At 44.9% G+C, this 12,558-nt stretch overlaps 2 protein-coding genes across 2 annotated transcripts; one reads left to right on the forward strand and one right to left on the reverse strand.

The window, feature by feature from the left end:
* The first annotated feature begins 3,114 nt into the window (after positions 1-3,114).
* On the forward strand, positions 3,115-5,228 carry LOC133901974 (pentatricopeptide repeat-containing protein At5g11310, mitochondrial-like). The gene has a single exon (XM_062343540.1). The coding sequence runs from the start codon at positions 3,226-3,228 to the stop codon at positions 4,897-4,899; it is 1,674 nt and encodes a 557-aa protein (XP_062199524.1). The 5' UTR covers positions 3,115-3,225; the 3' UTR covers positions 4,900-5,228.
* Positions 5,229-9,670: 4,442 nt separating this feature from the next.
* On the reverse strand, positions 9,671-10,216 carry LOC133903453 (uncharacterized). The gene has a single exon (XM_062344840.1). It carries the CDS (start codon positions 10,214-10,216, stop codon positions 9,671-9,673), a length of 546 nt encoding a protein of 181 aa, XP_062200824.1.
* Between the last annotated feature and the right edge of the window lie 2,342 nt (positions 10,217-12,558).

The raw sequence follows: 12,558 nt of genomic DNA on the forward strand, positions 1-12,558 counted from the left end.
GGATCATAGCTAATTTGACATTCACCATAATATATCTGAAAATATAATTTATCTGCCATTCCTGAAAACATCCACAAATATATCCAATGTTAAGACCGGCAAACTATATTTCTAATTATTAGACTAAAAAAAATTTACCGACAGTGATTACTGCCTAACAATAGGTTCTTCAATAATGCCCCTAAGCAAACTAACCTACAATTATTACTCTGTAAAATCTAGATATTTGAAACTATCATACTAAAAATACTACTACGTATTTAATGGCTATCCTACCATGTCATAATTAATATTGACAATATACTACTAAATACAACATTTTCTAAACCCTAAACCCTAGCTCATTCTGCTAAACCCTAGATCATACAATGCTAAACCCTAAGCATATAGTGCTACTTTACTTACTAATAATAATATGAGTAAAAAAGAAATTACCGAAAAATGCTCTTCAAATTCGCCGAACGAAATCAGTAGGGCTTCGCCGCGCTGTCTTCCTCTCCTCTCCTCTCCTCTCTTCTTCTCTACTTTTCTCTTTTTTCGGAATAAAATGAGGATTTTTCCTCAATTTGACGGCTTATATAGAGAATGGAGGAGGGGAGGGGCCGCGGGGCTGACTTCTTACCGCCCCCTGAGAGGGCTGTACCACCCTCTTGGAGGGCTGCAACCTTTTCATGGGGCAGCAGGCGTCTAGTTTTATAAATATTGACACGAGGAATCTATTTATTTAAATTTTTAATTAAAAAAACATAAAAATAAAAAATGGTGTGGCCCAAGTGGAAGAAGGGAGTGGGGAGCTAGGCCAGGTGACGTTGGGATGAAGGAAGGAGTGATGGACTGGGCCGAAGGAAAGATTGGGCTGGAATGGTGGAGGGAAAGAAAGAAAATAAAGAGACAGAAACTTGAATACTCCATTTGGTTATAAATATGTGTTGCTTTTAACTTTTTACGGTCTTCGATATATAATTTTGATCATAATTTTATATTAGAATATAATTATAATATCTAATAAAAATATAATATTATGAAAGTATTTTTAAGATAAATCTACACGTTTGATTTTTTTTATGTTTCTAAACTAAATATTTTAGAAGCTATTGACAGTCAAATTTTTAAAAGTTTGATCATATCTTGATCAAAGCGATAACTATTTATGATCGGAGGGAGTATGATTTAAGAAATGCAAAAATAATTTAAAAATATAATTAAGTAAATATTGATTTTTTTTTAAAATAATCAAATTTAAATATGTGTATATATATGTTTATATGTTTATAGAAATTATAAAATTAGAAAAGGGCTTTACTATAAAGTTTATTTTGGTTATTTAATTCATATTAATATTTTTCAAATAATATGTATGCGCATACATACACATGTGCTCGTTTTAAACACATATACATCTTTGATTTTTAAAAAGAAATAAAAAGTTTTATAAAAGGAGTGCTTTTTGCTATGTTCTAAAAGTACAAAATTTTAGGGTGTCATAGATACCCCGATCTCAGAGTCCTTTGTACCTCATATATCGGCCTCTGGATCAATATCTCATACGTACATAATTCAATAGAACAGTATCAAATAGATATTTTAAATAAAAGAATTGCCTAAAAAAATGATGGTCTCATGGACTATGATCCATGGTTGACCAGTTAGGCAGAAGAACTTATAGCAAAGATAAGCTAAACATCCTAATGCCAGAAACAATTTGAGTGCAGCTATAACTTTAGCCTTTCTTTCTTCATCTTTGTTCAAAACTAGGTGGAATTCTGTCTTTAAATGTGAAAATTGCAAGTTTAAATACAAAAGTTACTCATCAAGTCATATACTACTTTGAGAAGTCGATAGATGCATAATGGTTACCATAAGGATTAAGGTTATGTGGTATATTTTATGCATAAAGCGATTTTATGCAGATGTTCAGTTGTATATTAATTAAAAACTCAGAAACAACTTATGAAGGATATGTTATAAATGAGGGTTCTTAGCTGGGGGGAGGGGCTATCCTGCATTCCGCAATCCCCAACAATGACATTCGTGTACTTGAAGTAAAACCTAACTCTAGGCATTTCAAGCCAGCAATTCCACCATACGGATATTTCGTCCACACACTCACTCCATAAAGATACTCACGTCTCAAGACTAATCAAGTGAGGTCATTGATTCGCATGTCCAAGACTATGGACACGACTACTTGAATAGACTTGTACTCTATAGAGATATACAATGGACGAGTGAATCATAACGAGACACTTCGTTCACCCTTCCTTGTAGGATTCCTACTACGTGACATCCAAGTGGCAACTCCATGGATAAAAATAAAGATCATGATAGCAAGCCTTCGTAGAGCGCTTGATTTCGCAATTTTCACATAGAGCAAATGGATTCTCGTCACTCTCGGCTCTCCTAGCGGTGTGTCTAACTTAGTTTGGAGAAGAAACGCTACCCATTCAAAAACGTGTGGTCGCAATGAGTTGACTCAGCATGGCGGCGCAATGATTTGATCCTTATGTGGATGAATCAGGTGTCTTCATAATCAATATGAGTACCAAACAGGTCACTCAGATCCTCAAAAGCATCCTCCCCAAAAAACTATTCTACCTCAAAAGCATCCTCCCCAAAAAATTATTCTACCTGCCCTACCAAAATAGTTTTTACCTGTTTTATGCATCACCTACCATTTTCCACACAAACACCAATAATTTCATATTTATCAAATATTTATTATAAAATAATGCATGGTGATCAACTTAGTGACATCTCCGAAAAATATATTCACTAGCGACATTTCTAACAAAATGTATTTAATCCTAAACATACTAGATGAAAATATGTCATTTGATATAAATATAGATAACATTAGGCAAATCCTAAGATAACATGGAACTAGGATGACAATATTCAAGGTGTGGTATTTAACTAATGGGATTTAACTAATGGAGTACAACATTTGAAATAGAATTTATATCACATGCAATGATAAAACATATTGTTGATAAAACCTAAATTCAAACGTGCATTGCTTATGTTTCGTCTTGCAGAGATATTTAACTATGCCACTCTTATCAGGTGATAATTCACATTCTCACTAATATGTGAAGTGATCTAAGTCACTAATAATAAATCAGAGTGATAAATTCATTATTACTCACCTAATAAGAGTAGCAATGTGTCAAGTAGTCCGTCGGCGCGCTTGCCCACAGTCACCAACGCCAACGATCCCAACTCGAAATGCTGTCCAGGCCGAGGCGTGTACCCGCTTCCACCCTCCCCAACGACTCAACCCGCACCGCCACCGCCGCCGCTGCCTCCGCCTCCGCAGCCACCCTGCTCTCCATCCTCCGCGGGGCCGATCCCGTCCGCCTCCTCCCCGCGGCCGGCATCGCCCCGACGCCCGTGCTGCTCCAGCACCTCCGCCCCGCGCTACCCACCCTCTCCGACTCCGCGATCCTGGCCCTCGCCCGCTGGGTCGGCCCCGCCGACGCCGGCTCCCTCCTCGCCTCCCGCGGCCTCTTCGCCGCCGCCTGGCGCCTCCTCCTCTCCTCTTCCTCCCCGGCCCCTTCCCTCGCCGCGTTCGCCCCGCTCCTCCGCCGCTACGCCCGCCTCGGCTGCGCCACCGCCGCGGTCCGCGCGTTCCGCTTCCTCCACCGCCACCCCGACCGCTACACTGTACACGACGATGGAGATGGCGACGGCGACGATTCCTCGTCCGCCGCCGCGGTCTCCCCGTTGAACCTGGCCGTGGACGCGCTCTGCAAGGAGGGCTACCCGCGCGCCGCTGCGCAGCTCGTCGAGCGGCTTCGTCGCGAGGAGCCCGGGTGGGCGCCCGACGTGCGGGCCTACAACATCCTCCTCAATGGATGGTCCCGCGCGCGCCGGCTTGACAAGGTGGAGAAGCTCTGGGCTGCGATGCGCCACGCGGGCGTGCGGCCGACGGTGGTGACATACGGGACCCTCATCGACTCTCTCTGCGTCATGCGGCGGCCGGACCAGGCGATGGGGCTCCTTGACCAGATGCGGGATGAGGGGATCGAGGCCAATCTGCTCACCTGCAACCCCATCGTGTACGCGCTTGCGCAGGCTGGCCGATTTTGGGACGCACACAGGGTGCTCGAGAAATTTCCCCTGTACGGTGTCGAGCCGAATATCTCCACATTTAACTCTCTCGTATTGGGATACTGCAAGCATGGGGATCTTGCTGGGGCTAGTAGTGTGCTCAAGGCAATGCTGGGGCGGGGCATTTCACCAACCGCAAGGACATACAACTATTTCTTCATGGTCTTTGCCAGGAGTCGCAGTGTTGAGTTGGGGATGAATCTCTATAGCAAGATGGTCAACAATGGCTATGCGCCGGACCGGCTCACCTACCACCTCCTGATCAAGATGTTGTGCGAGGCGAATCGGCTTGAATTAACAGTGCAAATGATTCAGGAGATGAGAAGTAGTGGTTTTGAGCCGGATCTAGTGACCAGCACCATGCTGATACATTTGCTTTGCCGGCGCCATCAGTTTGAGGAGGCTTACGCAGAGTTTGAGCATATGTTTGAGAGAGGGATTGTGCCGCAATATATCACTTACCGGATGCTTATGAAAGAACTCAAACGGCTCGGCTTGGTTGAACTGGTTCAGAGGTTGACAGATCTAATGCGCTCGGTACCACATTCTACAAAGTTACCGGGCAGTTACAGAGATAAGGAAGGATATGATGCTATAGAGAAGAAGAAATCAATATTACAGAAAGCTCAGGCTGTTTCAGATGTTTTGAAGGAGTGTAAAGATCCAAAGAAACTGCACAAGCTCAAAAGTGCTGAAGAAACTGATGTGGAGGTTGCAGATAGGATAGTAGCCAACATTAGGAGAAGAGTATATGGAGATGCCTCTAGGACAGGACCAGATCTATCTTGAACCTGGATGTGCAATGTGTAAAATTATCAATATTAATTGCATGATGATGGGTTTAGCAGTCAGTTGCATTGTTCATCTGGAAATATGATCACCTAAGCAATTTTTGTTCACATGGTCCATATATTTTGTCCGAGGACTTAGGACTTATAGTTTATCATTTGGGATCCCGAAAAAGAAAATAGTAGATTGTGAGGCACAATGGTTATTTGATTGTTTCCCTAGGCTGGATATCCTCAATGAGTGATCCATCTGTACAATGTTCTGATTGCTGTAGAGAGATCCATCATCTTGACAAAATCATCAGCTGATGGCAAATTTCTGATGTGAGTTTTTTTTTATGTTCCTAATTTTTGTCACTTAGCCATTTTTGTTACTAATCGGTACCTGATCACTAAAAGACAAAGTCCAACTTGAAGCTTGTTGACGTTTTTTATCAAGCTCGATTAGTAAATTTGTCAAATTCGGTTTGTAAATCAAACCGAATGTCAAATCACCTTTGTCAACTCTCTATTCATTATGGGCAAGTTCTTAGACTTCAGCCCTTCAGAACCCTTAGGTCCGATCAGTATATCGGAGGAGTCAACCCTATACGTGGATATCAACCCTTCTTTCATTATGGATGAGTCCTTAGACTTCAGCCCTAGGGGAGCGTTTAGACTCCTACCCTCTTTTGTTATGGGTGAGCCCCTTAGGCATCAATCCTCTAGGGCCCTCAGGCTCGTCTGGTTTTTCAAATGGCGCATCCTTGGACTTCAATCGTAGGTGAGTCCTTGGATTATCACCATTTGTTACACGAAGGAAAAATGCACATACTTCTTTGGGGGATTAATTTTCATACCTCTAGGGATTACATAAGGAGGTTGTCTCGTTAAAAATCTTGCACCCTAGAATGGAGCTTCCCCAGCAAGAAAAAGAATACATCTCCAAAGTTACTTATATATTTTTTATATAAAAGTAAAGGCTGTAGCTAATCCTACGTATCCTAGGGGGGTGTACGAAGGTTGGTCCTTAGACCCATGCTTGCTTTATACAATACTTTGCCAAAAAGAAGCATTGAATGTTCTTTGTTGTGATGTGGGCCAATAGGGCAGCTTTAGGCCACTTTGAGAAGTAATTTATAGCCACTACCGTGTAACACATGTCTCCTAGTGCTCGAGGAAAAGGACCAATGATATCAATACCCACCGCGCTAGTAGCCACATCAGGGGAATTGGCTAGAGGGGGCATTTCCAAATCTGTGTCTGTCTTCCCATCCACTGATATCCCGGGCATGAGCGAACTAAGGCCTCCTCATCTTGCTATGGGCCAGTAAAAGCCCTGCCAGAAGCCCTTCGCCACTAGGGCCCTTGGTCCTGAGTAAGATCCACACAATCCTTGATGTATTTCCTTCAGGAGCTCAATGCCTTTGGCCTTTGGTACACACCGAGTAAAGGTGCATAGACTCCTCCTTTGTAAAGCACTCTGTCAATGCCCGGTAACTCTGGGCCCGATAGGTGATCCATTTTACTGCTACGTCATCTTTGGGCAGTGCATGTCCTTATACATATGCTACCATATGCTCCCTCCAATCATGTTCTACTTTCATGGCAGATGTTGCAGGCCATCACAAATGCTCTCAACAATTTTAGCACCTTGATCAGTCAAGGTGCTGCAAATTTTGTGCAAGAAGTATCCGCCACTGCCCCTCATGTTGTGCACATAGAGGACAGCCAAGCACGTGTAGAGGCCAACCATGGTGCAAAGGCAGGGGCCAGCCATGGCGCAGATGCAAGCACCTCAAGGAAGCGCAAAAGGAGGGGACGTGCTGAACATGAGTTCAAGGACAGAAGTGACACTGGGGAAAACGTTATTAGTTTCTGTAGAATCATTTTGGCTCCATGACTTTCTTTGAAACACACAGGATGATGTTATTGGCTACCTCTACCTAGGTGGTGATATAACACAAATCACCATTCATCTGTGCAACTTTCCAAGCATTGCATGGTTATTGAAAATCAAGTATCTGACACTCCAGCTAAGGCTTTTTTTAATTGAAAAACAAGATTATCGAGGGTAAATCTCTGACAATGATTCTGTGGTATGCTGAACAGTGGGTGCATGGATGGGGTTTCAGGAAACGTGTGTGTGTGTTCGGTGAACTAGAGGACACAAGAAGTTATATAGGTTCGGGCCTTCCAGAGGATAATAGCCCTACATCCTTTGTGTGTTATGAAGGATCTCAATTGATTATAGATGATGTTCTCGCTAGTTCCCAAGTCCTTTTTTCGTCTGACCTTAGGAACGATGTCCTCGACCTTTTATATAGTAGGGAGAAGGAGAACTTATATGTGGGTCCAAACAGAAGACCTCTGATTATCCTAATATTTAATTCAAACCATCATTACAGAGGACCAGGCATACCCACTTGCTCTGAGGGCACCATGCATCTTGTTGCCGTGCACCGCCGTACTGATCTGCAAAGTTCCACCCCGCATCATTTAATGCTACGGGAAGGGACAATGTCCTTTTGCGCCAACCCCATCCACTTGCTTGGTCGGGCTACTGATGGCATCCCATCTGCCGTGCGCCATGGTACCGACCTGCAAAGTTCTACCCCGTAGCATTTAATGCTATGGGACGGGACATTGTCCTTCGACATCGACCCCGTCCACTTGTCTGGTCGAGTTGCTGACAATGTCCCATCCGCCGTGTGCCATCGTGCAGCCTACAAAGTTCTATCCCGCAGCATTTAATGCTATGGAATGAGACAATGCCCAACTACACCTGGGGAAAGAAAACACTTGGGTGGATATTAGCAACTGTACTCTAGACAGGTTGCGTCAAATTTGGCTCTACGACCAATGGGGTGGTCACGGGTGTAAGCGATGGTATAGGGAGACTGGTCATGGGGCGTTAGACTGGTCGCTGTGGTCGCACGATTGACCAGACCTCGGGGGGTATGCTCCTCTAGTTGTTAGGTCCCTTGCGGAGCCCGTTAGTCAGGGTACCCCTTTACTTAATACACCGACAGTAGACCTTAAGCCCCCCATGACCATGGTTCGACCTGGTTGTGCCACTTGGGTCCCGGGTAAACGTACTCCGCCCAGGGAGTGGTCGTTCAGTGTCGTCAGTTCCCAGAGCTCGACTCTGAATTTTGTGTCATGTGGGGAGGCTTAAGTGTCCTCAGAGAGAAAAACAAGGGGGACGAGAGGAGAGATATTGATTGCCGCTGGACCTGAAGAACTCTTGACTCCATCGGTGAGTCCCCTCGAGTTTTGAGTGTTTTGAATGCCGTGCCGGTTAGGGTGCCGCTGTGGGTTTTTAAAAGACGAGTGTATGATGGCCTTTTGATCCACCCCTTGCCTTTTTATCCTCCTCCCTTTAGGTCTTCTAGTGCCTAGAGCCCATCCATCTCTATCCTGTCTTGCGCTCCGCTCCATAGTGTAGGCAGACCCTCAGGCCATGGCGTACTCCCTTCATTCATCGCCGAAGGGGTCGATGATCTTGGATGACTCAGCGGAGGTAGAGTTGCCTCCGCCTTTGGATCCACATGCCGAGGCGTTTCTGGAGGTGGCTTTCGTTGCTAATGCGCCTACGAGGTTGGGGCCGGTGCTTGCAAGACTAGAGCTGGCGACCATCAAGCCTCCGCTCTTCTAAAGATGGCCACCTTCTGCTGGCCCTTCTTGCTCTCTCGCCCAAGTGGATCCCTCGATCGAGGTCATCGATATTTTCGATGACAAGGAGTGGATCGATTGAGACCTTCTGGAGAAGGAGATTGATGAAGAGAAAGAGTTGGAGATGAAGACAAAGAGAGATCTTCAGGGTGCGCCAGGGTCAGTCCACTGGAAGAGGTCATTTTTCTTCAGGAATTTGAAGAGCGGCAGTCCCCTTTCTCCTAGCTTTGAGATGAACCTTCTCAGAGTAGCAATGCATCATGTTAGCTTCTAAACCTCTTTTAACTTGGTCGGCGATCGCATCTGGTCAATTGCCCTGATTTTGTCAGGGTTTGCTCCTATCCCCCGCTGGGATACGAGGAATTTGAGCAATTTCCCTAACGAAACTCCGAACGTACACTTCTCCGAGTTCAGCTTTATGCAATACTTTCGGAGATTGTCAAATGTTTCTTGGAGATCTGCGACCAGGTCTGTCTTGGTTTTGCTTTTGACAACCACATCGTCTATGTATGCCTCGACGTTTTTTCCGAGCTGTGGTCGAAGAACGAGTTGAATACACCGTTGGCAAGTGGCACTGGCGCTTTTTAAGCTAAACGGCATTTTGACATAGTAAAAGACCCCAAATGGTGTAACAAAAGTTGTTTTTCCTCATCCTCCCTATACATACTAATTTGATGGTACCCCAATCGTGCATCTAAGAAACATAATGGATCACTGCCGGTAGTTGAGTCAACCAGCTGATCAATTCGGGGAAGTGGGAAAAGATCCTTCTGGCATGCCTTGTTGAGGTCGGTGAAGTCGATGCACATTCTCCACCTACCATTGTGCTTCTGGACCATGACTAGGTTAGCCAGCCATTCTAGGTACTGCACCTCCTGTATGAAGCCTGCTTTCAGGAGCTTGTCGATCTACTCACAAAGTTCTTCCTTTCGATTGGCTGCAAACCGATGCGCCTTTTTCTTTACTGCTCGTGTGTCTGGTCGCATAGATAGCTTGTGCTCGATCACATCCCTGGGGACTCCAGGCATATCAGACGGACTCCATGAAAAGACGTTCACGTTCACTCGGAGGAAGGTGATGAGCGCAAGTTCCTATTTTGTGTCCAGGGCAGCACCTATCTAGACCGACTTGGTTGGGTTGGTGTCGTCCAGACTCACTGCCTTGAGCTGATCGTCAGGGCTAGCGACGATATGGACTTTTTTCGGCCACTTGCTGGGTTCTGTGGTCACGGGATGCGACCCGGGAGTCAGTCCGACCATGTTGAGGCTCCTCTTGTCGCAGTGCAGGGCTATCTTGGCGTTGCTAGCAACGGTGATGTCCCCTATTGGCCCAGTTATTTTGATTGCCTGATATGTGTAGTGGGTAATGCCCATAAACTTGGCCATCACTGGTCGGCCTAGGATCGTGTTATACGTAGTCTCGAAGTCAGCCATATCGAAAAGGACTCTTTCGGTCCTGAAGTTGTCCGGTGAGCCGAAAGTGACGGGCAACTCGATTTGCTTCAGTGGCTTGGTTGAGGAGCCCGAAGTGATCCCGAAGAAAGGTGGGGTTGGCCTCAACGAGCTTCTCAAAATCTGCAGGGCGTCCAATGTGTCGGCAAAGAGGAGGTTGATCGAGCTTCCGCCGTTGACGAGCACGCGGCCCAGGCGGATGTTCTGCACCATGGGTTCGACCACGATGGGGTAGTAATTAGGGTGTCGGACACATGCAGGGTGGTCAGCCTGGTTGAAAGTGAGTGGGACCTCCGACCACTTCAGGCGCAGGCTTGGGTTTGATGTGGTTGCCCACACCTCCTGGACCATTGACTTGTATTCCCTATTAGATGAATATGTCGCAGTACCTCTGAATATGTGATGGACAATATGATCGACCTATCACACCCTGATTTTTAGATTTCTCAAATTTCTAAAATTTTTCAAGATTATTGAATAGCTTCACCATTACAATAGGTTTTAAACCTATTTTCATAAACAATCAATCAATATAGGTTATTATTTCTGGTGAATTACATGCTAAGTTTTGCTAGGAGCCAGGTAAATGCATTAGAGTTCTTTTTCTTTTTATTTCTCTTTGGTGTTTTGAGTGAAAAAGATTTTGAAAGGTTTTTACAAAACTCAGTAGTAAATTAGTTAAGAGTCTTAATGGTTGGAATTCAAAGTTTTTGAATTCATCATCTATTCAATCCTTAATTATACCTGATTCTTTTCTAGTTCAATCCAAATCTTATCTAAATCCTTGTTTAAAGCCAATCTCTCCTCTTTATCAAATTTTATCCAAATCCAAATTCAAATTCCTTATCTACTCCTATTCTTGTTCAACCTCATCTTTTGGTTTCTCTCAAATTCACTCCAAGCTCAATTCAAATTCAAACCCTATTCAAATTTCTCTGCAATTTTTTTTTTCTAAACCCTAGATATACCTAAAGTGTCTTTGGGCTCAATCTTGCTCAAGTCCAAACACTTAGCCAAGTCTTCTAGAAGGCCCAACAAAAATGATCCACAAAATTTGTAAATTTTCACGAAGTCTTGGATAAACTCATCTTCCCATGAAGTTTTGGAGTTCGAAACGGCCTCAAATGCAAATCTTTACAATACTAAAGTTGTAGGTCTCGTCAATAGCTTCGATTTGAAACTATGAAAGTCCTCTTTTGGATAATTGAGCTAGGAGTTTTGGCTCCTAAAATCAGTACTACGCAGATAAGTCTAAGTTCGAACAGTTTATCTTGTGGTATATTTTTTAAAATCAATATGGCATTTTCAGATGTTCCAATGAACATCAAAATGTAGATTTTTTCGAGCACTACAATTTAGAGTTAAGAAATGTCCAATTTGGAGTCCGGACGATGGGGATATCATGCTCGAGATAGAGAGCTATGAAAAAGGAAATCCTAACTGACTCGAACTCGAATCCAGTTCGTGTTCGGCTTAGACTCCACCTCAACCAGTCACCCCTAGCCCTATAAATAGGAGTTTACACGCCCTCTCCTACCCTTATTCTATGCCCCAAGCCCTAGACGCCGTTACTGCCCTGTTCGTGCCCGGCCATTCGCCGGAGCCACCGCCCGTGATGCGCTACGTTGTCATCTTCGCGAATCCTCTTTCCTCGACTATCAAAGCAAAATGAGGACCCTTTATTGTCCTCCCTTTGTACTATTTTACCATCATACTAAGTCCCTAGTCAAGCCCTAGCCCCGGCCAAAGCCCGATCTACACCGCTACGGTCATCGCCATTGCGGACAGCTGCGCCGTAGCCGATTAGCATCAACGTTCCTGACTGGCCATAGGTCTAATCACCATGCCCTTTCACCAGTGCATGACCCGTGATGTTGCCCATGCCCTCACCAACCAAGTCGTCCAGTAGATCAGCCAAACCACCGGGATCAAGGTCGACATGCCCGCTGTTTGGTTTCTGGACGCGTTCTGCGCGCGCATCGGATCTGCATTCGCGTTCCTGTATTCCCGAAAGCTGTATGGAGGCACCAACCACGACGCGGAGTGCCCCATCGAGTCTTCTACGTGACCCTAGGAGCTCATCCCCGTTTGTGCAGTGACACGACCGGAATGCGATTACCAACCACAGCATGTCACAACCATCACCCGTCTCATCTCTGCTGATCGTTCTTCCTCTCAGTTAATGATCTACAAAAGCCTATACTGTAGCATTGTGTTCCTTGGAAATATGAACGTCTCTGTTCAGACGGTTTCTTAAATTTCATAGCCAATCTCCTGGAACGTGAGCGTCTTCGTTGCTGCGTCTGTTCACGGTCACCACCAAACCTAGCAGCAGTCATCGCTGTTTTGCCGCTACCTCGGATGACCCCATCCAAAACCAACCATACCGCTGAGTTAGTCTTTCCACATTTTATGCTATGCTTTCTTATTTCGCTGAAACACCACTGAAGCCTAACATCGATGTCAGTGGCTACGTACCCGATCACCATCTCTAACGAAACCCGAACCACCGCCGCTACACAGAGTCATCGGTAGTATCCTTAACCCAGAAGCGT

The sequence above is a fragment of the Phragmites australis genome, chromosome 2 (assembly GCF_958298935.1).
Source record: "Phragmites australis chromosome 2, lpPhrAust1.1, whole genome shotgun sequence".
Lineage (NCBI taxonomy): Eukaryota > Viridiplantae > Streptophyta > Magnoliopsida > Poales > Poaceae > Phragmites > Phragmites australis.

Coding starts and splice junctions, on each gene's coding strand:
- LOC133901974 (XM_062343540.1), top strand. CDS start 3,226: ATGCTGTCCAGGCCGAGGCGTGTACCCGCTTCCACCCTCCCCAACGAC.
- LOC133903453 (XM_062344840.1), bottom strand. CDS start 10,216: ATGGTGCAGAACATCCGCCTGGGCCGCGTGCTCGTCAACGGCGGAAGC.